Here is a 27,665-nt window from a genome sequence, read left to right as displayed (position 1 = left end):
TACCCAACCCAACTAATTTTTTTTTTTTTTTCGGTAGAGACAGGGTTTCACTATGTTGCCCAGGCTGATCTCGAACTCCTAGGCTCAAGTGATCCTCTCCAGCTCAGACTGAAAGGACTGAATTTGATGGCACCAGCACTGTTGACACTCTCCCACTTTGTTTGCATATGTTCCCACTCTCAGTCTTTCCCATTTATCCCACAGCCATTTCAAACCTTCCTGATTCTTCTCAAGCTTTCTACCTCTTCCCTGTCCCTCTTCATGGACATATCTTTCACCTCCCTCCTTCCAGAGAAAAGCATCAGTCACAAAACAGTTTATCCTCCTCTTCCTCCCTAATCTACAATCCACCTTCATCCTCACCTCTTTCCTCTTGGTCCCAGAGGCATTCTTTTTTTTTTTTTTTTTTTTCTTTTGAGACAGAGTCTCCCTTTGTCACCCAGGCTGGAGTGCAGTGGCACAATCTCAGCTCACTGCAAACTCCACCTCCCAGGTTCAAACAATTCTTCTGCCTCAGACTCCCAGGTAGCTGGGATTACAGGCGCATACCACCACGCCTGGCTAATTTTTGTATATATTTAGTAGAGATGGGGTTTCACCATGTTGGCCAGGCTGGTCTTGAGCTCCTGACTTCAGGTCATCCACCTGCCTCGGCCTCCCAAAGTGCTGGGATTACAGGCATGAGCCAATACACCCAGCCCCTAGCTAACTTCTTTGCAGCATTTCATGGGTATATTTCTCTCTCCCCCACTCAAGAAATGTTCTTTCCTTGGCTTCTGTGACAGTATTCTCTTGATTCCCACTTGTGCACAATAATTTCACCCATTTTCATGGCTGTTTAAATGCTCATAACTTCTATGGTATGGCTGAAAAATGCCCTTCCCCGCCTTCCCCTCCCCTCCTCAAGGATGGCCATGTCTTAATCCCTGGAACCTGTGAATTTACTTTATAAGTCAAAAAGGACTTTGCAGAGGGGATCAAGATAAGGATCATGAGATGGGAGATTATCCTGATCCAAGTGGACCCAGTGTAATCCCAGGGCTCCTTCTCATGAGAGGACAGGAAGAGTCAGAAGAAAGCCACGTGATGATGCACACAGAGGGAGAACAGGTGCTGTGATGCCATGCATGCCCATGAGCCAAGGAATGTGGGCAGCCTCCAGGATCTGGAAAAGGATTCTCCCCTACCCTCCAGAAGGAACCAGCCTGTCCAACACCTTGATTTTAGCCCAGGTCAGACCCATTTTGTACTTAATGACCTCCAGAACTGTGAGACTAAGTTTGTGCTGCTTTATGTCACTAAGTTTGTGGTAATTTAGCACAGCAGCAATAGGAAGCTAAACCAGTTTTCAAACGTGTATCTCTAGCCCCAACCACGTTCCAGAGGGCCAGATCTCAAAGTTACCTTTGTACCAGACACCCGCCCTTGGATCTGCTATAGGTACCTCACACACACAACATGTCTGAAACTCAAACTCAACTCTGTCTCTTCCCCTTCCACAAGCAAACCCCAGTTCCAGGGGAGCAGCCTGTCCTTTTTCCATCATAATAAGTAGCACTATCATCTGTCTAGATCCTTAGTCAACCTCCAGATTTTATGGGTTCTACCTCTATTTACTTGTCCATTATTACTGCCGTCTTTGTTGAGGTCCCCTCAGCTTCTGCCTAGATCACTGTAACCTCTCCAAACCAGTCTCTCCCCACCTCTAATTTTATTTTCCTCCAATTCAGTTTTCGCAGTGCTGTTTTACAGGTGGCATCTTATCCTGCCCCTGCCATATACAATGCTTTAGTGGTACTGCCTAACCTTGGGGTAAAAACTCCTTTGCATGGCAAACAAAGTCCTTTGCCATCCCCATGTCTTTCTCTCCAGCCTTAGATCTTGTCACAGCTTAACTCATATTCTTTTCTTTTTCTTTCTTTCTTTCCTTTCCTTTTCTTTCTTTCTTTCCTTTCTTTCCTTCCTTTCCTTTCTCTCTCTCTCTCTTTCTCTCTTTCTCTCTTTCTCTCTTTTTCGAGATGGAGTTTTGCTCTTCTTGCCCAGTCTGGAGTGCAATGGTGCCATCTTGGTTCACTGCAACCTCCGCCTCCTGGGTTCAAGCGATTCTCTAGCCTCAGCCTCTCGAGTAGCTAAGATTACAGGCATGTGCCACCACACCTGGTTAATTTTGTATTTTTAGTAGATACCGGGTTTCTCCATGTTGGTCAGGCTGGTCTCAAACTCCTGACCTCAGGTGATCCACCCGCCTCGGCCTCCCAAAGTGCTGGGATTACAGGCGTGAGCCACCACGCCTGGCCCATAGTCTTCTTTTCAACCTCATAAGTAACTGCAGTTCCCCAACACATCATATCATTTTATTCCTTTGCTTACGTTGCTCCTTCTGCTGACTTCCTGCTTCTTTACCTGGCTGGCTTCCACTTTCTTTCAAGACTCACTGAGGGGCTGGGCATGGTAATCCCAGCACTTTGGGAGGCCAAGGCAGGCAGATCACTTGAGGTCAGGAGTTCAAGGCCAGCCTGGCCAACATGGTGAAACCCTGTCTCTACTAAAAACACAAAAATAGCCGGGCGTGGTGGCAGGCACCTGTAATCCTAGCTACTAGGGAGGCTGAGGCAGGAGAATCACTAAACTCAGGAGGTGGAGTTGCAGTGAACCAAAATCACACCACTGCACTCTAGCCTGGGCAACACAGCAAGACTCTGTCTCAAAAAAAAAAAAAAAAAAAAAAAAGACTCACTGAGCGTTTCTCTGGTAACATTTTGGCCACAACCCACCCCTACTTAGAAGCCTCCTGTGGGCCAGGAGGGGTGGCTCACACCTGTAATCCCAGCACTTTGGGAGACCAAGGTGGGTGGATCATGAGGTCAGGAGATCGAGACCATCCTGGCCAACATGGCAAAACCCAGTCTCTACTAAAAATACAAAAAAATAGCTGGGCGTGGTGGCACCGTGCCTGTAGTCTCGGCTACTCAGGAGGTGGAGGCAGGAGAATTGCTTGAACCAGGGAGGCAGAGGTTGCAGTGAGCCAAGATCACACCACTGCACTCCAGCCTGGGCAACAGAATGAGACTCTGTCTCAAAAAAAAGAAAAAAGCTTCCTGTGTATGCCCAAAGTATCACTCACCACACATATTTGAGTTGTCTGTTTACTTTCCTTCCCCACTAGATAGACTCTAAGCTCCTGAAGGGTGGGAGTTGTGTCTTTAGTTTTTGTATCTACCATACCCAGTAAGGGGCCTGGCACAGGGTAGGTGTTTAATAAATGAAATAATCGCCTGGCACAGTGGCTCACACCTGTAATCCCAACACTCTGGGAGGCTAAGGCAGGTGGGTCGCTTGAGCTCAGGGGTTGGAGACCAGCCTGGGCAACATAAAGAAACCCCAACTCTACAAAAAAATACAAACATTATACGGGCGCAGTGGCACGCACCAGTAGTTCCAGCTACTCTGGAGGCTTAAGTGGGAGGATCACTTGTGCCCAGGAAGTTAGGCTGCAATGAGCTGTGATAGTGCCACTGCCCTGCAGCCTGGGCCACAGAAGTGAGATCCTGTGTCAAAATAATAACTCAGAATCAGTGAACTTCAGTCATCATCAAAATTAACATGCCCATGAAGTAAGTGAAGTGCAATTTGGGAGCCAAGTGTGATTTAAAAGTTTGGTTCTGTCTTTACCTTTCTTTGAGACAGTATCACTCTGTCATCCGGGCTGAAGTGCAGTGGTGCGATCTTAGCTCACTGCAGCCTCAATCTCCCAGGATCAAGTGATTCTCCCACCTCAGCCTCCTGAGTTGTTGGGACTACAGGCATGGGCCACCATGCCTGGGTAAATTTTTTTTTTTTTTTTTTTTTTTTTGAGACGGAGTTCCACTCTGTTGCCCAGACTGGAGTGTAGTGGTGCAATCTCGGCTCACTGCAACCTCTGCCTCCCAGTTTCAAGCGATTCTCCTGCCTCAGCCTCCAGAGTAGCTAGGGTTACAAGCATGCACCACCACACCCGGCTAACTTTTTGTTATTTTTAGTAGAGATGGGGTTTCTCCATGTTGGCCAGGTCAGTCTCAAACTCCTGACCTCAGATGATCTGCCCGCCTTGGCCTCCCAAAGTGCTGGCATTACAGGTGTGAGCCACTGCACCTGGTCTACTTTTTGTATTTTTTGTAGAAACGGGATTCACCATGTTGCCTAGGCTGGTCTTGAAGCAATCCTCCTATCCTGGCCTCACATTATTATATGATCTTTATTGTGGTTCTTATCTTACACAATTTTAATCTTTGTTAAATACCTTACAGGCGTCCCCAATCCCCGGGACATAGATAGGTACTGATCTGTGGCTTGTTAGGAACTGGGCCACATAGCAGTAGGTGAGTGGCAGGCCAGCCAGCATTACTGCCTGAACTCTGCCTCCTGCCAGATCAATGGCGACATCATATTCTCATAAGACTATAAACTCTATTGTGAACTGTGCGTGTGAGGGATCTAAGTTTGTGCTCCTTATGAGAATCTAATGCCTGATGATCTGAGTTGGAACAGTTTCATCCTGAAACCATCCCCCTCACCCCAACCCACAGTCCATGGAAAAATTGTCTTCCACAAAACCAGTCCCTACTACCAAAAAGGTTGAGGACCACTGCCTTATACTCTCTTAATCTGTGTTAAATATCTTATACTAATCTTTAGAGTAAGAAGGGTTTGCTTTTAATAAGAACACCCAGAATGTTGTTTAGGTATTGATAAATTGAGTGAAACCTCTATCCCCCTTCATGCTTCCAACCCGCAAGATTAAGGTGTTCCAATATTAGTTCCAAGGACATATGAGAATGAACCATAGCAAATAAAATAAATATATATTTGCCTTAAAGTAGTAGAAAGAAAAATAGAAATTGCTGTGGTTAAGAATGGCAACTGCTAAATACATGAAATGAGTTTTTGTTCCTTATGAGTAAATATTACAATGAAATCTCATGGAAGCACTTCATACAGGTAGTCACATTAATCAATAAATTATCAAAAAAGTCTCAGGCTTCAGTTGAGGCAGCTGGATCTAGCAAAAAGAGTCCTGAACTAGAAATCAAGACTTCAGGTTCCAAGCTGGTTCTGCTGCTCATTAATGGAGCATTTTCTAGGCTTTGTTTATCCTCTGTTGGCTTTTTAAAAAATTATATTGGATTATCTCTAAGTCCTTTCCCAGCTCTAAAATTCCGAGAAACACTAGTAATTTCTCTAAGGCAGATCATCTGATTCTTTACTATCATTGCAATTTTCTCTCTGATGTCTAAATGAAGATTAGTTTTATGGTTTATAAATTTGGAACATAAATTAAATCAACTTGGCATTGTAACCACGGATACTTACTATAAACTAGGTAGTAATTCTTTATCTGATTTCTTATGACCAATATTTGCCCTCCTTGTTTTTGTTTCTTCAGGTTTCTTCCTCTTGCATTGCCTTTATTTATTTATTTACTTATTTACTTTTGAGTTGGAGTCTCCCTCTGTCACCCAGGCTGGAGTGCAGTGGCATGATCTCGTCTCACTGCAACCTCTGCCTCCCAGGTTCAAGTGATTTTCGTGCCTCAGTCTCCTGAGTGGCTGAGACTCTACAGGCATGTGCCACCACGCCCAGTTAATTTTTGTATTTTTAGTAGAGACGGGGTTTCACCATATAGGCCAGGCTGGTCTCAAACTCCTAACCTCAAGTGATCCGCCCACCTCAGCCTCCCAAAGTGCTGGGATTGCAGGTGTGAACCATGGTACCCAGCCACTTCCTCTTGTATTGCCTTTAAAAAAAGTTTGCTTGTGAGTATTGTCTGTAAGCTGAAGTTGAATGAACTCTAAGAGTATGTAGTTAAGACTGTCATCGTGTACCATCAACATAACCAGTGTTGCTTAAAACCTGGATCCTATGGTTGACTCCTATAGGGCTGGTAACTTCCCTCTGTCCTTCAGGATCACAGCAGGATCAAAACTACATCACTTGTTACCAAGGAAACTGGGGGGAGTATTCTGAGGATCCTTCCATTTCCTGTCTTCCTCCAGCTGGTGTCCTGTCTCTTTTCCTCCAAAGCAAAATTTCTCCATTTTCTCCTCTTTCCTTTTTTTCTTACCACACATTCATGTAAGAAGATTTTACAGACTGCCTTTTATCCCTATGTCTGGGAGGGTCACTGATGACCTCTGTATGGCTAAATCCAGTGGACGTAATTCACTAGCAGCTTTTTGTTTGTTTGTTTTTGTTTTTGTTTTGTGACAGAGGCTCACTCTGTGGCCCAGGTTGGAGGGCAGTGGTGCAATCTCGGCTCACTGCAACTTCTGCCTCCCAGGTTCAAGTGATTCTCCTGCTTCAGCCTCCCAAGTAGCTGGGATTATAGATGCACGCCACCATGCCTGGCTAATTTCTGTTTCACCATGTTGGCCAGGTTGGTCTCAAACTCCTGACCTCAGGTGATCCGCCACCCTCGACCTCCCAAAGTGCTGGGATTACAGGAGTGAGCTACCGCGCCTGGCCGCTTGTTTAACTTCTCGACAGCGCTTCTTTGTGAAATGTTTTCCTTTTGGCTTCCACAGCACCATATTCCCTGGTTTTCCTGCTACCCTCTTGGCCACTTCTTTTCAGTTTCTTCTGAGGTTCCTCTTCTCCTCATACCTTTAAATGTTGGTGTTCTGGCACAGGCCTTATTCTGGCTTTACTGGCTATCTAGGTGATTCTATGTACTCTCACGGCTTCAGGTATTCTGGTCTCAATGCTGATGTTCAGTCCAAGTCTCTCCTGATCCTGATACGTAGCTGTCTACTGAACACCTCCATTTGGAGTGCTGCACATATCTCAATCTCAAGGCATCCAACATGAAGGCGGGGCACGGTGGCTCATGGCTATAATCCCAGCACTTTGGGAGACTGAGGTGGGCAGATCACTTGAGGCCAGGAGTTGAAGACTGGCCTGGCCAACATCATGAAACTCTGTTTCTACTAAAATACAAAAATAACCCAGACATGGTAGCACATGCCTATAGTCCCAGCTACTCGGGAGGCTGAGGCAGGAGAATCACTTGAACCCAGGAGAATTGCTTGAACCCAGGAGGAAGAGGTTGCAGTGAGCTGCAATTGCGCCACTGCACTCCAGCTTGGGCGACAGAGTGAGACTCTGTCTCCAAAACAACAAAATAACAAAATGGTTCCTATTATTAGGTCTACTTTGCCATATTTTCTCCTCCTTCTGTCTCCACAGCATTCACTTAAGCCTGAAACCTCCAGAAGCCCTCATCCTTGATTCTTCCCCGTCTCACTCTCTGTAGTTCACTAGTCACTAAATTCTGTTTGTACAATTCCTAAACTTCTATTAAATTTGTCTGCTTCCCTCCAAAGTCCTGCTAAATCCCTGATTCAGGCCACCGCCATCTCATGCCTGCGTTACACTGATGACCTCCAGTCTGGAATCTCATTTTCCATATCTTTACAAAGCAGATCTATCACTCTGAACTGTTGTCTCGACCTGAGTTTTGACAGGTGTTGTGCTGGATACGACCATTCAAATTACAGTCACTGGCATCTGAAGAAGTATTCTGTGGGAGTAAATGGAAAATATATATGACTTTTAAATGGGCAAAGATGATACTTTTCTGTAAGAATACCTGCAGTTGTATTATTTGAAGGTCCATTTTCAGAGGTGAGCCGCAAAACATTTGTTAGGTCCCAACTTTTGTCTACCAGTGTTTGTTTTTTTTAATGTGAATTACCAACATCTTTTGCTTTGTTTTGTTTTGAGATGGAGTCTCACTTAGTTGCCAGGCTGGAGTGCAGTGGCGCAATCTCGGCTCACTGAAACCTCCACCTTCTAGATTCAAGTGATTCTCCTGCCTCAGCCCCCTGAGTAGCTGGGACTACGGGCACTTGCCACCACACCTGGTTAATTTTTGTATTTTTAGTAGAGACGGGTTTCACCATATTGGCCAGGATGATCCGCCCACCTCGGCCTCCCAAAGTGCTGGCATTACAGGCATGAGCCACTGCGCCTGGCCCAAAATCTTTATTCATGATGGGCATTAAAGAAGGTGTAGGAGTGAGTGGTTAACACTTACATAGCACTTACCTGTGTCAGGCACGTTGATCAAAATAACCAACGAAGTATTATTATTAAAGAAAAATCTAACTTGGATGTGAATGATCAGAGAACTTAATTTTTAATTTTTAAACCTTGTAGAAATTGTTAAATTAATATAAAGTAGATGTTTATAACTTACACTTTTTAAATTATTTCACTTACTGAACAGATAATAATGAACTTCTAGGTGCCGAGGAAACAACTAAGAGCAGAGCAAAGTCCCTGTCCCCAAAGTCCCTGACCCTTCCTCATCGCCGGGGGAGGCGATTGCGCCGGGAAACCCGGACGCCGGGGCTCCCTTCCCCCGCTGGGGTTACCCGCGACCCTCGGCGCCCCCACCACGCAGCTGGACCTTGTTGGGTTTCGGATGGGAGGAGGGAGTTCACATTTTAACGGGGAAGAAGGATAAGCTAGTGAAATGGACCACTGTGAGAGGACAGAGCAGGGAGATGTCACTATTGCTTGCAGGGTGGACACAGAATGCCTGCAAAAACAACTTTTTTGAAGATTTGGGGGGAAAATTTTTGGCCAAAAAGCTCTGAGAAGGGCAGCTTCTTCCACCACTATTTCACCATTTTACCATCTGTGGGTTATCACCGGGGTCACTGCTATCCCAGCCTAGTCTTTATACAGGATGCAGCACGAACTTCCCGCAACTATCCAAACGGTAAAATGTGCTTTAAAGAAAAGGCTAGTTAAAAAGGAATCCTGCCAGTGCCTGCAGTACTTTTTTCTTTAGTCTCTTTAGTTGACTTGAAATCTCTGCCCGTTCTCAGTGCATGCGGCTCAAAGGTGGGCTGGCGAGCTCCCCTTCTCTTAGCCACCTCGCGGCCCACACTGGGACCGGATCCAGGCATATCTGCAGGCGGGCGGGCGATGGCTCAGGCCCTAACGTCGTCGAGGACGCCAGCCTCCAGATCAGCAGCTGCGGCTTGGCCTGGGCGCTTCCGGACACCGGCTAGAGCGGAAGGCCCAGCGGTGAGGTCCCCGCTCCCCGCCTTCAGCCCGTAGGGGCGCCCTCAGCCCACGCCCCGCCCCATCGCCTTGGCCCTTGTGCTTTGCCTCCACGCCCCGCCCCCGCCCCGCGCCCCACGAGCCCCGCCCCCGCCCGCGAGCCCCGCTCAGCCCCGCCCCCGTGCCCGCCCCTCCCCCAGCATCCCGCTCGGCCCTGCCCCCGAGCCCCACCTACTGAACCCCACCAGCGCCGGTAGCATCTAGCGTCCCCTACGGGCCCCGGGTCGGCTTCCGCGGTCGCCATGACGGCGGCCGTGTTCTTCGGCTGCGCCTTCATCGCCTTCGGGCCTGCGCTCGCCCTCTATGTCTTCACCATCGCCACCGAGCCGCTGCGTATCATCTTCCTCATCGCCGGGTGAGGCGACTGCGCCGGGAAACGCGGACGCCGGGGCTCCCCTCCCCCCCTTGGGTTACCTGAGACCCTTGGCGCCCCCACCGCGCGGCTCGACCTTGTTGCGTTTCTGACGGGAGGAGGGTTGACAGGGGGAGAGCGGAGATCCGGCTTCCCCGAGGCGCCTCGCCCTCCTAGGAGAAAGCGCACACTGGGGGTCAGGGCCTTTTGCCTGGGGCCCATGGGTGGGTTTGGTGAGCCGTGTAGCCACTAAAGTATAAAAAAATTATGGATAAGTTCATACATGCATTCTCTGTATCCTTCATTTTCTGGAGGGAGAGTCCCTAATTTCCCTCACATTCCCAAAGGCATCTGTAATCCCCAAAGGGTTAAGAACCGTTGGCGTCTGGGATGGTAGTGCGCGATCTCTGCCAATTAGAATCACCTGGGACCAGCTGCTTTGAAACTTGCCGATGCCCACCCCCACCGCGATCCATTGAGTCACAATGTCTAGGAGGTGGGATTCGGGCTTCAGTTGTTTTTTTTTAAGCTCTTTTTGGATGATTCCGGAGTGCAGCCGAAGAGTGGAAACCTGTAAAAACACCGAAGCACCTGACTATGCATCTCCTTCTGGGAGCTTGATAAATATGGAACTCTGGTGTCCCATCCCAGTCGTCACCTGGTTATTGCTTGCACATACCATGTCGTCGTCCCCCCCCAACCCCCCCCCCACCCCGTGAGTCTCTCTTGGCACCAGACTAGGCCAGTGATTTCCACTTTTCTGCGTTTCTTCACCTCCCACAAACGTTTTCGAAGTGCTTCATTACATTTCATTTAAAAAATAAGAGAGATTTGGGAAAAGGTTTGTAAAGCTTGCCACAATCCTTAGAATCCACAGAGACGTGGATACTGATCCAGATGAGAACACAGGTTTTCAAGTTGAATTTTATACCAATCACTTTATTAATAGAGATGTAGATATTTTTCTGGAAAAGATGCTCATCTTTGCAGATATCTGACCAGTAATCTGTAATTTCTTGTAGTTTTTAAGGCTATGAAAATTGCAGTAATCAAGGTTGTATATTTTCTTGTTTTGGCTCATCAGTGGGCAGAGCATTGATTAGAAAGAGTACCAAATAGCTAAGTTTCTAGCTAGACAGTCCTTGGCAGATAGAGTGCAGACGTACCAGCAAATACCAGGGTCACTGAAAAAAGAGTAACTTGGGAAATCTCACTATTCCTCTGGGACATGTTTGTCTCACTACAGAAAAGGCACCTTTAAGAACAACTGATGAAAAGCATCACTTTATGAGGACTTTTTTTCCAACCCATATTAAAAAGCCAAGAAATCTCTTCCTTCTAAAGGAGGGTCCCCCCCACACCCGCCTTTAGATCATTATTAATCCTGTACTGATGTTCACTTGTAACTTTTTTTCCCCCATTTTTCAGAGCTTTCTTCTGGTTGGTGTCTCTGCTGATTTCATCGTTTGTTTGGTTCATGGCAAGAGTCATTACTGACAACAAAGATGGACCAATACAGAAATATCTGCTGATCTTTGGAGCATTGGTCTCAGTCTTTATCCAAGAAATGTTCCGATTTGCATATTATAGACTCCTAAAGTAAGTTAAATACCTGCCTTCCCTTCCCTCCTCCCCCCAGTTAGATTTTAGTTATGATTTGGTCATTTGAAACATGAATATAGATTTGTATCTGTATCCTCCTACATAATTCTTAGCCAAGAGTTCGGTCCATTTCCAGCCTGAAAATATTCAGTGTTCTTTTATCTTGTGCACATTTCTTCTTTCCTTTCTTCCTTCATTCAAAAAATATTTCTTGAGAATCAATGCCAGACACTATCCTAAGTACTGGGGATGTACCAGTGATTAAAGACAGAGTCTCTGTCTTCATGGAGCTTACAGTAGGAGGAGACAGACAACAAATGAATGAACAAGAAATACACCATTTTGGTAGATGAGTGTCATGGAGACAAATAAGCTAGGGAGGCATTACAACAACTACAGAAATCATTCCAGCTTAGAATGTTCTTCTCTTTGCCACAACCTAAGACAAATAATTCCTTTTTTTTTTTTTGAGATGCAGTTTTTGCTGTTGTTGCTAGGCTGATGTGCAATGGCGAGACCTCTGCTCACGGCAACCTCCGCCTCCCAGGTTCAAGCCATTCTCCTGCCTCAGCCTCCCTAGTAGCTGAAATTACAGGCGTGCATCACCACGCCCCACTGATTTTTATAAGTTTAGTAAAGACAGTTTCACCATGTTGGCCAGGCTGGTTTCAAACTCCTGACCTTAAGTGATCCACCCACCTGGGCTTCCAAAGTGCTGGGACTACAGGCATGAGCCACTGAGCCCAGTCAAGATAAAGAATTCTTATGGAGACCATGCCTTTTATTATTTTGATGGTAGTAGGGGAAAATGAGAGTTCATTTTGTGATACAGCCTGTAGTTTAAAACCTATAATAGGAAAATACATTTTTAAAAAAGCCTTAGGTTTCCCTATTAGGCCAGAAAGTAGGTCTTCTCTAGGACTCAGGAGGACCTCACTATGAAACTGCTGATTTGAAACACAGCTGGAACTTGGAATTATATTTCCTTTCAGGCAGTCATGAGATTAGCTTTGATTATGTAGTAAGACTTAGTAAAGAGTGATAAATGTGCTGTCTTTTTTCATTTCTGTAAATGAAGTAATTAAGGGTCTCCATGAATTTCATGGATATAACCAAGAGGAACCTCAACAACAACTCTTTTCATTAGGCTTCTGATAACGTTCTTACCAATATGCTATGTTTTCTGTATTTTTTACTCTTTGCTTTTAATAGCAGATACTGAATTTCCTTTTCATAATGAAGGAATTTAAATTAGAAATGGAAAACCAGGAAGCCATTGCTTAGAAGCAGAAATCATATCTTAGAAAAGTTTCAAAAATGAAATTCCCATTAGTCCCTGGAAATATTACATGGGAACAAATAAATATGAAAGGTAACATTGAAATTTCCATGGTAATACAACATCCCTAACAGATGGACATCTAATTGTGTTTGAATGTTTCTGGTATGTTGCAGTTACACCATTCTACAGTTTTAAGCTTAACTGTAGAATATGATTAATGTAACCAGATCTATCTCCACTGGGCTAGGTAGCTCATGCCTATAACCCTAACACTTTGGGAAGTGGGCTGACTGCTTGAGCTGAGGAGTTCGAGACTAGCCTGGGCAACATGGCAAAACCCTGTCTCTACAAAAAACACAAAAATTAACCAGGCACAGTTGGTCCCATTCCTTCAGGTGGCTGAGGTGGGAGGATCACTTGAACCTAGTAGGCGGAAGATGTAGTGAGCTGTGATTGCACTACTGTGCTCCAGCCTGGGCAGCAGAGCCAGACCCTGTCTCAAACACACTCACACACACACACACCCACGCACACCCTTCTGACCTTGACCCTGCGCACCAGGTAAATGAAGTCTCTGCTACGTGGTTATCAGCATGTCCCTTTCAAGGTTGAACAGTCCTCCTTTCTTCACCTGGACCTCAGCAAGCATGGTTGTGGCTTCCAAACCTTTCCAAAAGAAAGGCTGTTTTTTCTTTTTGGTCAGTGGACATGACCCTTTTTGTCAGTGCCTGGTTTTTGCCTGTGCTCAGGACCTGGCACAGTATTCCGCAGTGAGGTCTAAGTAGTGCCCCCACCTGGGCACTGTACCCTTCACAGCTCAGCCTCACGTTGCACTGGGTTTTCCTGTCAGTGACGTCATTGGCTCATATACATTTTCATACAGTGGGTCTAATTTTGGGAAAAAAAAAAAAAAAAAAAAAAACAAACCTTAATTTCTAATTCAGAATTTAAAGTTTAGGATTTGTATGTTCTAAAACCTGAATTCCCAGAGTGCCCAAATGAGTATGAGCTGTTCTTCACTCGCTTGCATCTTCATGGTTTCCACGTGAAATGCCAACATTTTCCTGGCACTAACTTAGAGACCCAAATGACTGTAGCTGAACATAGATCCACATTTTTTTGTTCCTCTTTTTTTTTTTTTTAATTTTAATGTTTTAAATTTTCTTTTTACAGTGAGGAGCAAGGGCCTACTTTTTTAATGAGGGCAGGAAAGGAGTAGGGCCACATGAGGAAGAAATTACTGTTCAGTTGTCAGTCTGTAGGCTTGAATGCCAGGATGTTCAGAGAAGCCTCTCTAGCCTCCTAGGGAAACCATGTTTGCTTTTCTGAAAGGACCTTTGGAAATTTTAAACAATTGGTAGAACAGACTTGTATTAACAGGTACCTTTGTTTGCGTTTGCAAAATGAAGCTTTTACAAGCCTTTAGAATATTCAAAACGTTCCCAGCAAATTTGAGAAATAGATGTTATGTAGTCGTATGAAAACAAGTTTAAAAATTGTAATGCTTATTTGTGACTAACATTTATATGAATATATTTACATTGCTCTCTTATGCTATACTATGTTCAAATATAGGGGCTTTATTTTAATCAATATTTTATCGCCACTGACAAAGTAGGCCTTGAACTTTTAAATTTAAAGTGCTACCTCAAACTTTTGCTATCAGAATTTGGTGCCAAGATTAAAACGTGGAGAGTTTATACCAGTTTTTATAAATATATGGAATTGGATCAAAATATTCATTGCAATCTAATAATAAATAATAATTTTATTTCGTGGGTTAGGCCGTAGTCACTTAATCTTAATAATCTTATTCTTCATGAAATAGTAACCTTCAGCCTGGCAGAGCCTTGCATAATGAGAAATTGGCATGTGACAACAAGGGGTAGCCCTTTCTACAGTCATTAAAAAAAAAAAAAATCCAAGTTATGTTGCTTAAAACATAATGGCATTTTGCCAAGAACATACAGTTTAGGCAACTCTATGTTGCTTGAAACTCCTCTATGTTGCCTAAAACAGACATTAGGATTTTTTCTGTTTGGATGGAAATTTTTGTAATTTAATTCAATTTTGTCTTACAATGTTGATTCCATAAATATGTTGTAATTTTAGAAAACCTTCCATTTATAGAAAAAATGTTAAGATAACCATTGCTACAACTTTTAAGCAACATGTCTATTTTAAAAAATTCCTAAAATGGTGTATTTAACTTGTATTCATATTCCTTTCTCTCCCTCATACGCACATTCAAAAATAGAACAAATGAGAAAGATGGTATGATTTATCAATAGTTTTTCAAAGTTTATATTTTTAAAATTTGAATTGTTTCTCTTTTTGTTTTTGGAAACACAATAATAAATGCAAACAAAGAATTTTCCACTTGAGTAAAATGGAAGTGAACACAGAAACGGGTTATCAATGTTTTGTACTTTCTCACTTCCTGATGTTAACATCGAGAACTCTTAGCTGTTACTTTTCCTCCCATGTACTTCCATAATATAGAATTAGGAAGTTTATTCATCTTTTGAATTTGTTTATTTAATATATTTGTGATAGTAGTACTTTGCTATATGAAATAGCTAAAATCTTTGATTGATTCACTGATTTGCCGTCTCTCTCTGCCACCCAGGCTCGAGTGCAGTGGCGCAATTGTGGCTCACTGCAACTTCCGCCTCCGGGGCTCAAGCAATCCTCCCACCCTCAGCCTCCTGAGTAGCTAGGACGATAGGTGCCTGCCACCACACCCAGCTCATTTTTGTATTTTTTTGGTAGAGAAATAGTCTCCCTATGTAGCCCAGGCTGATCTTGAATTCCTGAGCTCAAGCAACCTGTCTACATCGACCTCCCAAAATGCTGGTATTACAGATGTGAGCCCACATGCCCCGCCTATTTATCTCTTAAATTGGATTATTTTGTCTTTTTATTATTGAGTTGTAAGAGTTCTGTAGATGTAAGTTCTTTTTCAAATATGATTTGCAAATATTTTCTGCCATCTTTGTTGTGTTTTCACTTTCTTGATCGTGTCCTTTGCAGCATCAGAGTTTTTAATTTTGACGAGGTTCATCTATTTACTTTTTCTTTTGTTGCTCGTGGTTTAGGTGTTCGTATTTGAGAAATTACTACTCAATCCAAGGCCATAAAGACTGACACCTATGTATGCTTCTATGTATAGTTTTAGCTCTTATGGCTGGACTTTTCACACATTTTAGTTTTTATATATGGTGTAAGGTAAGGGTCTGCCTTCATTCTTTTGTATGTGATTATTTAGTATTCCGCCACCATGTATTAAAAAGACCACTTTCTTTCCTCGTTGAGTCATCGTGCCCTCTTGTTGAAAATCAAGAGACTGTAAATATAAAGATTTATTTCTGGACTCTCAATTTTATTCTGTTAATCTATGTATCACCCTTACACCAGTATCAGATGATCTTGAATACTTTACTTTTGTAGTAAGTTTTTTTTGTTGTTGTTGTTTTTTTGGTGAGACAAAGTTTCACTCTTGTTGCTCAGGCTGGGATGCACTGGCAAGATCCTGGCTCACTGCAACCTCCACCTCCCGAGTTCAAGCAATTCTCCTGCCTCAGCCTCCCAAGTAGCTGGGATTACAGGCATGTGCCACCACACCCAGCTAATTTTTTATATTTTTAGTGGAGACAGGGTTTCACCACATTGACCAGGCTAGTCTTGAAATCCTGATCTCGGGTGATCCGCCCACCTTGGCCTCCCAAAGTGCTGAAAATATAGGTGTGAGCCACTGTGCCCAGCCTGTAGTAAGATTTCAAATGGAGAAGTGTAAGTCTTTTAACTTTGTTGTTTTTTACAAAAACCAGTAACAGTTGTTTATTATCATTATGAAGTATTATATACTGTACATAGTTGTATGTGTTATGGCAGGGTCTCTCTCTCTCTCTCTCTGTTGCCCAGGCTAGAGTAGAGTGGTGCACTCATCTCACTGCAGCTTCCACCTCCTTGCCTCAAGCTGTCCTCCCACCTCAGCCTCCCAGGTAGCTGGGACTACAGGTGTACGCCACCACACCTGGCTCATTTTTGTATTTTTTTGTAGAGACAAGGATTCACCATGTTGCCCAAGCTGATCACAAACTTCTGGGCTCAAGTGACTTGTTTGCCTTGACCTCCTAAAATGCTGGCATTATACGTGGGGGCCACTGTGCCCCGCAAATATGTGCAGTGTTTTTATATGACTGGCAGTGCAGTAGGTTTGCCTACACCAACATCACCACAAACACGGGAGTGATGCATTTTGCAACAACATCATGACGTCACTAGGCAATAGGGATTTTTAGCTCCATTATAATAAGGACAACCATTGTAATCCATTGTTGACTGAAATGTTGCTATGCAGCACATAACTGTATTTCATTTTATTTACTTTTAGGTTCAAGGGTACATGTGCAAGTTTGTTATATGGGTAAATTGCAATCCTCCCCCTCCTCCCACTCTAGTCTCAGCTAGGCCCCAGTATCTGTTGTTCCCTTCTTTGTGTCCACATGGACACAAGTCTTTTATTTATTATTGAGCAATTTATATAAGACAGAAATCTTCCAAAATTTATTGATTCTACTATATTGATACATTTGTTGACAGAGATTATTACTATATTTTATGTCCCATAAGCTTTAATTAGCTCTTAACAATATCACTATGAGGGGTAAGTTTATTTAGGAAAATTGGGCATTTTAGTTGTTTACTGCTACAGAGAAAGAAGATGGTAACTTAAATTTTTGGTTCATGTCCTCACTACCAAACACCACTTCCAGATGGACAGCACCAAAATGGCAGGTTTTTTTGTTTCTTTTGAGTCTAGAAAAGCAAAGGACCCCTTCACTAGGCTTATTCCTATTTTGGTTGAATTCTACATTGCCTTAATTTAATGTAATCAATGCTATTTATATTTATGTAATGAATAAGCTGATTATAATGAATATGCATACCTTGAAATTTAAAATAACACAATGCCCAGAAAATAAGTATCTTCTGGTTAATTTAATTGTCTATTGCTAGAGTTAACCTGTCTCGTTCCAGCATTTGCTAAAAAATTATTTTTAAAATGGTTTAGTTCTTTTGTTGTCTTAATAAATATACTTTATAGTAAATATAATTTAAATGTTCTTTGAGTCAGGATTTTACATTATTGCAGAGTTTTCTCACCAACAAGGATTGGTAATAGTGATGCTAGTAGAATTGACCAGCCACATTTAGCATTCCTAACACATCTGCGTGGGACTCATGGTAAGCTTATTAATTGGCCACAGCAGAAGCATGCATGAGATCACTCTGAAGATCATCGCTTTATTTTATTTTTTGTAGAGAGAGGACCTTGCTGTGTTGCCCAGGCTGGTCTCAAACTCTTGGATGCAAGTGATCCTTCTGCCTTGGCCTCTCAAAGTGCTGAGATTATAGGCATAAGCCACCATGCTCAGGCTAATAATCTATAAGCTATATATAAATTAAACATGTATGTACTATATATTAAGAATAAGGAGAGATTAGTGATTACCAGCCGTTGGTAGAGACAGCTGCTTTAGCAAATTGCTGCCTGAAGTGGACTTTGAAAGATGCGTGCAGTTTAGGTTCTACAGAATGGAAGATACAAGGGAGGGTGGCAGAATAAGTATAGCCCTGGTAGAAGATAGAACAAAGTGCCAACAAAGCAGGAATAACGTTACAGTACTTTGGGAAGGGAGAAAAAACCCAGAGTGGTAGATCCCATAGGATATTGAATTAAATATTTGCCAAGGTCAGAAAGCAATTGGAAGAATTGTGGTTTTTATCTTTCAAAATTCAATTCCTGATGGCTTGTTTGCTTATATTTTTCTTACCGTTTTATGTGAATGTCAAAGAAAAGGTAAAAAGTAGTTGGAAATTTTGGTTGATTTTAGTTCATTGAAAATTTGCCAGGTTTTGTTTAACTGAATTATAGATTTAGAGCATAACCTGATGCAAAGCCTCATTGAGTATCTGGGTTTGAAGTGTCTTGTTGGACTTTCCTGATACAATGCTCTTTCCTTTTTTCTTAATTCATGTGTGGTTTTATTTTAGAAAAGCCAGTGAGGGTTTGAAGAGTATAAACCCAGGTGAGACAGCACCCTCTATGCGACTGCTGGCCTATGGTAAGTTAAAACCACATGGTTTCATTAAGAAAAAAAATCAGACTTGGCATAGAAGTCATTTGTATCTTTTGTATCTTTGTAGATTTCAAGTAATTTTTTTATTGCTGCCTTGGCCTGTTGGTGTACATGTTTGCTTATTATCCCAGCTTTCCAGGTTCCTTTTGTAAAGGAAAAGTGATTGCAAGTGACCCTTCCCTGTATGTTCATTATATATTAACCAGGTTTGAAAGTTAGGTTTTTAATGTGTATATACCCTAGTTAACTAAGATTTTCTGAGTGATAAAACTGTTACTTTCTCTGAATCTTGCCATGACTTTGGCTGTTCTAGGAGGACTCTTGGTATTAAAGCGGTTAATATCTCTGCATATTATACTTTGAGAATGATGTTTAAGATTGGATCTAGGTTTCCCAGTTTGGCTCAGGAACACATAGTTCCCCTTTACACTCAATTTTAGTTCTAAGCTGTCAAACTGAACTCTGTGGACTCTGTTATCAAAAAGTAAAGCCAGAGTTTTGGCATTGTATCCTCTGTCTCACCTATTGTATGCCTTTCTAGACCTTTTTCTCCCCTTTTTCATTACTCTGCTGCATTCTACCATTCATTTCCTTTGCTCTTCCCCCTTCTCTCTCCATTCCTCATTTAGCCAAGCACATGACTCTCCAGCCAGCTGCCTGCTACTTCAGGGAGAACATAAGCACCCTTTTCCCTCCAACACACTTGTATTAACTAGTCCTTGGAAATTTGACTTGAAAATAAATCTTGGCAGGAAAAGAGTTAACAGTGTTTTTCTTCCTCCTTAGTTTCTGGCTTGGGCTTTGGAATCATGAGTGGAGTATTTTCCTTTGTGAATACCCTATCTGACTCATTGGGGCCAGGCACAGTGGGCATTCATGGAGATTCTCCTCAGTTCTTCCTTAATTCAGGTATGTGTCTTATAGCTGTCAATATTCAGCCTTCTAGTGTAAATAGTCATTCTTTTTTTTTTTTTTTTTTTTTTTTGAGACGGAGCCTCGCACTGTCACCCAGGCTGTAGTGCAGTGGTGTGATCTTGGCTCACTGCAACCTCTGCCACCTGGGTTCAAGCAGTTCTCCTGCCTCAGCATCCCGAGTAGCTAAGACTTCAGGCGCGTGCCACCATGCCCAGCTAATTTTTGTATTTTTTAGTAGAGATGGTGTTTCACCATGTTGGCCAGGATGGTCTTGATCTCTTGACCTTGTGATCCACACACCTCAGCCTCCTAAAGTGCTGGGATTACAGGCATGAGCCACCGCGCCAGGCCATCTAAATGATGATTCTTGCTGGAGTTCACCGCCTTAGAAATTCCAGTGAATAGGAATTTTACATTATTTCTCTTAAAGACAAAATACTCTAAAGTAAAAAAGACTTAGGAAAATAAAAATTTTGGTTAGAGTGTTTTAGAATTTTAGAGTGGAATTTAGCTTGCATAAAATTTATTTTTATTTTGTTGTACTATCAATGTTGCTGTATAGTTGAAGTGTTAGAAGTGATTTTTTAAGGCCATGTTGCTCTTTTTGGTTCTCATGATTTTATGTTGTCTTCAGTAGAAGCCCTAATCTATAATTGTCTTTGTGGTGCTTTTTGTGGGAATAGGCAGTATAATTTAATCTTGAAATTGAGAGGAAAAAATGGCATAATAGATGAGTTGATCATTTCATCCAAACGATGCGACTAAAAGGACCAACTTATTTCAAATTACTTTTTCATCCATGAGCTAAAAACTGTCATGATGATGCAACGATCGCAAATCTGAGAGTTGGTAGAGCATAGATTTCCTCCACACTCCACAAGAAGGCTCATGAAAATAGGGGAAAACACCCATTGTATTTTTAGTCATTTCCACAACAGTTATGCCATTAAAATAACTGAGTTCACATGCATGTTATTTTAATTATATGATTTATATGTTATTTTAATAACATCTATGCCGGAGCTCCTCAGGGAGCTTACCCTCTAATAGGGGAATAAGATGAAAAAAAGTGAATAAGCATTCCAGTAACAGTTTAAGGTAATAATAGAAAAGAAATAAAGAGGTATGACCAACTTTTATTTTTTTTTTTTTTTGAGACAGAGTCTTGCTCTGTCACCCAGGCTGGAGTGCAATGACCCGATCTTGGCTCACTGTAACGTCCGCCTCTCAGGTTCCAGGGATTCTTCTGTCTCAGTCTCCCGAGTAGTTAGGATTACAGGTGCTTACCACAATCCCTGGCTAATTTTTGTACTTTTAGTAGAGACAGGGTTTTACCATGTTGGTCAGACTGGGCTTGAACTCCTGACCTCAGGTGATCCACCCACCTCAGCCTCCCAAAGTGCTGGGATTACAGGTGTAAGCCACCGCACCCGGCCAGGTATGACCAATTTAAAAAAATTTTTCTGCAATAATTTAGAGGCATGCTCAATGTCATAGTTATCCTAAGCCCAATGGACTTGGCATTCTCAGTAGACTCTTTGTTTCCATTTCAGGTCAGGCCTTGACATCTCCTCTCTAGATTACCACCATCTGCCCCCAATAGATTAGTCTTTCCTTGACACACTTTCCATGTGAATCCTGTTTGCAACTACTAAACTAATCTTCCCTGTTGCAAAAATGATTTGGTTTTTCAGGGCCTACAGGATAGAGTCAAGGCCCTTTAAATCTGGCTGTAAGTTAGAGGACAATAAAGTGTGTTCATGGGTCATACTTATTTTGATGCTTCCAACATAGCAAATTATCTTTCTTTTGAACATTTCATCATTGGAATATTTCTGGCAAATACGTTAATGATTGATTATATTGAGTGTTAGGTCTTTAAAACAAATGTGATATTAGTCCCAATATAAGTTAATAAAACATAATTGCAGGGGGTGTTAGTGCTACTGTTTTCTGTTTTCTTACGCTGCTAACACGGTTCTGTCTCCCTGCTAGTTTTTTGATATACAAGTTTTGCCAGCTTCTTTCACTAGATGGTGCTAATTCCCTTTAGTGACCTAGGCTGTTTTCATAAAACATTTACAATGATTCTTTTGGCAGAACGTAAAAGAAAGATTTGATACCAATTTGGACTTGTATTTGTAATTTCTATGAATTAAAGGAAGAACTCAATATTCAATGAGATACCTTAATGTCTTTTGCCAAGTTAGGATTTTGGATTGGCCATGTTATAAATTTGTATCTACAGAATGAAAGAATGGTGTTGTTTTATCATGTGCAAGTTTCTTATTGTTATAACATTCTTTGAAGCATAAACTTTATAAATTTAAGAAATTAATTTTTATTACATTTGAAAATAAGACCCCCAAATTTATATTTATTGTATTTATGTTACTTATAACTATTTGTAATTACCATTATTTAGACACAACTCATTTTTGTCAGGTAAGTCTGTAACTTTATATGTTTCACATATTCCATTACAAATGCCTAAATGATAATAAGAATAAATAAGGAATGTAGGGTCACTAATTACAGATTGAGCATCCTTAATCCAAAAATCCAAAATTCAAAATGTTCCAACATCCAAAACTTCCTTCACCAACACGACACCACAAGTAGGAAATTCCACACCTGACCTTATGTGATGGGTCACAGAGCAAGAGAAAACTTTGTTTCATGCACAAAATTATTAAAAATATTGTGTAAAATTACCTTCAGCCTATGCATATCAGATATATATGAAGTATAAATGAATTTCATGTTTTGTCCAGGTGTGGTGGCTCATGCCTGTAATCCCAACACTTTGGGAAGCCAGGGCAGGAGTATCACTTGAGCTCAGGAGTTTGAGACCAGCCTGGGCAATGTAATGAGACTTTGTCTCTACTAAAAATTTAAAAACTTAGCTGGGTGTCATGGTGCACACCATGGTCCTAGCTACTCAGGAGGCCGAGGTGGGAGAATCACTTGAGCCCAGGAGGTTGAGACTGCAGTGAGCTGTGATCGTCCCACTGCAATCCAGCCTAGGTGACAGAGGGATACCCTGTTTCAAGAAAAAGAAAAGAATTTCATGTTTAAATTTGAGTCTTATCCCCTAACATTGTATATGTAGAAATATATATGCACAAATATTTCAAAATTCAAAAAAATCTAAAATTTGAAACACTTCTATTCCCAAACATTTCAGATAAGGGATATTCAGCCTGTAGTTATATATCTGTCTATACTAGTGTATGTTAATAAAATCCATACTATATCATACCTGTATGTACATAGGTTTTCATGTTACAAACAGGCATAGTTTATAAATAATGTTTATTTATAGGTTACTTCTTTTTTATTTGTCATTATGTTGTAGGCTAGTCTTACATTTTACTAAAATCATTACTGTTTCTCGGTAATGGTGTATAGAGACACAAGTATGGGAATTGCAATCCTAGGTTCAAGTCTTATCCTGGCTCATTAATTCAGTATTTTGGGCAAGTCCATCTGATTATTGAATCACTCATTCCACAAATAAATATGAAGTGTTTTAGTCTAAAGGAGTTATACCAAGCTATGAAAATACAGCCCAATTACCATTCTTAATTTCAATTCATAGTGGGGAATAAAGACAAACAGCTAATTACTATAAAGCATGATGGGTGCTACAGTGAAATGAGGATGAGCCATGGGACACAAAAGACAGGCTCTAACCCATGCTTTCAGGCCACAGTACCTTGCCATTGCAGCATTTATCACAGATGTGATGAACTGAGTAAAGGTGTAGTTATTTGTGTAACGTCTTATCTCCAGCTGGATGCTAAGCCATGCAAGTGCGAGACAACATCTGTATTGCTCACCGCTGTATCCTCAGCATCTTGTGGAGTCCTTTGTTTCTAGATGGTACTCAGTAAATACTAAGAAATATTAAAGCCAGGCACAGCTTAGGGAGGAAGTGCCATAATGAGTAGAGATCTACTTAAAGGGTGATTAATAGCTAGGGAGGCAAAGAAAGGGGTTGTCAACTTCTAGCAAACCTCCCAGTGCTGACTCCACAGTGATGAGGTAATTTGAGGCGAGTGTTTAGTCATTCCTCAGCATTGGCTAGGAGGACTTTAAACATTAATATCTTAGAGAAGGTTATTTGATTAGCGATTTATATCTGTATTACAGTAAATCAGGCCACAGAATTCTCTTACATTCTTTAAAACAAAAATGTTAAGTTAAATCCCCATTAGGGAAAGTGATTTTCAAAAGCATTCATTCAGCTCTGAGGCCTGATTCCCCTTTGCACCAGCTGATTGAGGGATCTCTCAAGAGTCTGGAGAGTTTCTGCAGCCAGGATGGAAGGAGGAGCGTCTCCTGCTTCATGGAACCCTGAAACCCCTGACTTTCTACTACTAAGAAAAAGGAGCCAAAAGCCCATTGATCTTCACATGCTGCCTCTGGGCAGCTGCAACTGAGCCTTGGCCTTAAGAAGTTGTCCTTTGCCTGTGGCTGCCACCACCCAGCAGCAGCCCTTGGCTTGCTCTGACCTAGTTAGAGATACCCTGCCTGTGTTAGGGGAAGCCAGGTGATGGCAATTTATGTGCTGGCAGGAAGCCAGTATTAGATGCAATTGCTGTCTTAGGCCATTGGCTTTGCAAGGAGAGAAAAGTAGATATCAGGAATGAGAGAAAGGAACACGTGAAAATTAGGGTACTTATGAATCTGTGTGTTAGAGCATTTGGGGTATATTCAGGAAGGGTGAAGGAGCCAAATAATAAATGTTTCTTGAAGATAACACTGAAACGTTTTGCTTAGAAATAGGTTAGAAATATTCACTACCAAGATATTTTGACTTAGAAGATTATTCGAAGAGGAAGTCCATTATCGACTAGACAGAGTTGTCACAAACTGATATACAGTACTTGTTAGAATTATTTGGCTTTCTGATTAATGTATTACAACATTCGAAATTATAGAAGTTCCTTTAATCTGTATTAATATAAGCTAATGTTGATATGCTTAACTTAGGGAAGTTTTTTAAAGAATATTAGAACAGGCTGGGCATTATGGCTCAAGCCTGTAATTCCAGCACTTTGGGAAGCTGAGGTGGACAGATTGCTTGAACCCAGGAGTTCTAGACCAGACTGGGCAACATGGCAAAACCCTGCCTCTACCAAAAGTAGAAAAAAATTAGTTGGGCCTGGTGGTGCACATCTGTAGTCCCAGCTACTCAGGAGGCTGAGGTAGGAGGATTACTTGAGCCCAGGGAGGTCTAGGCTGTAGTGAGCCGTGATCGCACCACTGCACTCCAGTCTGGGTGACAAGAGTTGGGACCCTGTCTCAGAAAAAAAAGAATATTAGAACAAAGGAAATTTTGGAGTTAGATTCACTGAAGGACTTTTGGAATTTTATATTTGGGAACATTAACTGAGAAAGGTTTAGTAATTAAAAGGTGGTACGCTAGAGATACTATTGGCAAATTTTCATTTCTAGCTGGAATTTGTTCCATTTACTAATGAGAAGGGTTAAAATAGGATGTATGTAGCTGTTGACACATGTATGCTACATGTATGTGGCAAAATAATACAGATATCCAGGTCTGTTTCTGTTGGACCTCTTATCAACTACAAAGGAAAGAAAGAGTAAATATCAGCACAGCATTCTTTTTTGAGATGTAGTCTTGCTTTGTTGCCAGGCTGGAGTACAGTGGTGCGATCTCAGCTAACTGCAACCTCTGCTTCCCAGGTTCAAGTGATTCCCCTGCCTCAGCCTCCCAAATAGCTAGGATCTACAGGTGCACACCACCACGCCCAACTAATTTTTGTATTTTTAGTAGAGACGGGGTTTCACCATGTTGGCCAGGATGGTGTCGATCTTCCAACCCCATGATCTGCCTTGGGCTTCCAAAGTGCTGGTATTACAGGCGTGAGCCACCGTGCCTGGCCAATCTCAGCATAGCACATTGTGATAGCGAAGGCTGTGATGATCACCATCAAAGCCATCCAGAAATGAGTGCTGTCTACATAAATGAGTTGAATATGAACATAGCACAGTATTTTAGTACATGTCCAAGGGATCTCCTCTAGATATTATGTTACTAAAATGGTAAACTGAAGGGATGGGGAAAGGTTCTGTGAGACTGTGTTTCTTGCATTGTAATAGTCCCAGTTGCTAGAAAGTGCCTGGTCCATACTGGGCACTGCATACATACTTGTTATGTGCATTGATGAAAGAAGGGAAGAAGAAAATAAATGTAAGAGTAATAAAAAGTCAGAGGAAGAAATAATCTACAAGAGTGAAGAGGAATGCATTTTTGTTTTTTGTTTTTTTTATTTATTTTTTTGAGACATGGTCTAGTTCTGTTGCCCAGGCCAGAGTGCAGTGGTGCAGTCAGGGCTCACTGTAGCCTCCACCTCCATGGGCTCAGGTAATCCTCCCATGTCAGCCTCCTGAGTAGCTGAGACTACAGGTGCACACCACCATGCCTGGCTAATTTTTGTATTTGTTGTAGAGACAGGGTCTCCTTATGTTGCCCAAGCTGGTCTCGAACTCCTGGGCTCAAGTGGTCTGCCCACCTCAGCCTCCCAAGTGCTGGGATTACAGGTGTAAGCTACTATGCCCGGCCAGGAATGTGTTTTTAATACATAGTCAAGTGCCCAGGAGAGGTGGCATTTGAATTGGATTATAAATAAAAGATTTGGATGTGGTGAAATGGGGAGGGGTGGTGCTGAGGGGCAGAGTATTCAGACAAAGGGATAATCTATTTAAAAATAAAAAGGAAAACCAGAGGTATAGACAGAGTGAAGAAGAGTTCTGATTTTCTTCCATAGGGTGCAGTTGAAGATTACTAGAGAATATGATGTCAAGGTAATTGGTAACTAGATTGTAGAGGTCCTTGAATGCTAGTCTGCCATGTATGAACCTGACTTTGGAGGCAATGTCAATCCATCAGACTTCTTAGTAAGAAGGACCAAGAAATACTAGAATTTGGAAGAAATTTGCCCAGAACTTCATGACACAAAAGTGTGCAAATATAAGTCTAAGATTATGCTGCAATAGGAAAGGGTAACTAACACTGATGTGCAAAGTAAAAAGGTCAGGGCTAATGATATCTTGAGGATGCTTGCCTAAAAATCACAGAATAATGCACTTTTGGACAAGAATAGACTGAAAATTTTATAAGTGAGAGCATTTTAAGTGACTATAGGAGCATAACTGTGTCTCAGTGTCACTGGTAAAGAGTTCTTTCCCCACTCCATATTGGTTGCAAAGAAAGAACATCCCATTGTAAAAGGCAGTAAAGTTTCATTCTCTGGCCAGAGAATGGAGGAGGTGAACTCCTGCGCTAAATGTACCTTCTTCCCAAACAATAGAAGGCAATCGGATTTTTAAAAAGGGCTAGGAAGGAACGGGGCAGGAAAGGAATGTTAGCATGTGCAGGATGGGACTCTAGACATGAAGGCGCAGTTCATGAACATATGTCTTCATATATTATATGGACACAAAATGGCAAGGGTTTTCTTTCAGGGGAGGGAATTTTAGCACTGTAATGATATGCTGATGATCTAAAGGCAAATAGGAGTCATCTGTTCCAGTTTGAGGTGGTTTTGTGAGGTCTTCTCTGGTGTTTGGGCAGGGGTCAAAGAAGCTCTGGTGCTGTCTGGAGCCATCTGGTTTCTTTAAGGAGCTGTGCCTATAGGTAAAGGAACTAAAGAAAAACAGTTAAAAACCAAGGACCTTTCCTGATTATTTCATTAGGGCTGCCCTAGCAACATCAATATTCAGAGAGAATGGCAAACATAAGCTGCCAGACAGATTACACCTCAACAGTGTCATTGCTTTCTCTTGACATTTGATTGTCATCTAGATTCCAAAAAACCCTTAGAGTATGAACACTTTATGATTTTGTAAAAAATCAGTGTTTCCATTTATGTCAGTTTCTGCCTTGATCCTGTCTGACACAGAAAATTTAAAACATAAACTGCACTCCTGGGCTTCTTCAGCGGTCCCAGATCCCCGCCATCACCAAACATCTGTCTCCAGGGATGCTTCCCATTCCAGGATCATCACTGAGATTATTGTACATCACTTTAGCTTCATCTGCCATAGCCACAAAATTTTGGAAACGATTTCTCTTCTACTTTAGTTGAAATATCTACCACCACTTACTGAAATGATGACACTGTTACACCAGATGTAACAGCCTTCTCTCCTCTAACCACAAGAGTTACATCTTTTAAATATTGTTTTGCATGTTTTAGACTTCATATCAATGAAATAATAGGTATTT

At 41.9% G+C, this 27,665-nt stretch overlaps 1 protein-coding gene across 1 annotated transcript in view; it reads left to right on the top strand.

Annotated features, from left to right (window-relative positions):
* The first annotated feature begins 9,247 nt into the window (after positions 1–9,247).
* APH1B (aph-1 homolog B, gamma-secretase subunit) overlaps positions 9,248–27,665 on the top strand; it is a 28,659-nt gene continuing 10,241 nt past the window's right edge. Inside the window, exons 1-4 of the mRNA XM_032297220.1 lie at positions 9,248–9,463; positions 10,889–11,059; positions 18,405–18,475; positions 19,277–19,399. Coding sequence (XP_032153111.1) covers positions 9,351–9,463; positions 10,889–11,059; positions 18,405–18,475; positions 19,277–19,399 — 478 coding nt within the window. The 5' untranslated portion in view covers positions 9,248–9,350. The remainder of the gene's footprint in view (positions 9,464–10,888; positions 11,060–18,404; positions 18,476–19,276; positions 19,400–27,665) is intronic.

The sequence above is a fragment of the Sapajus apella genome, unplaced genomic scaffold (assembly GCF_009761245.1).
Source record: "Sapajus apella isolate SASKATOON/1434 unplaced genomic scaffold, GSC_monkey_1.0 scaffold37, whole genome shotgun sequence".
In the NCBI taxonomy this organism is placed as follows: domain Eukaryota; kingdom Metazoa; phylum Chordata; class Mammalia; order Primates; family Cebidae; genus Sapajus; species Sapajus apella.
Note: the sequence above shows the minus strand (reverse complement) of the source record. Positions and strands in the feature narration are given on the sequence as shown.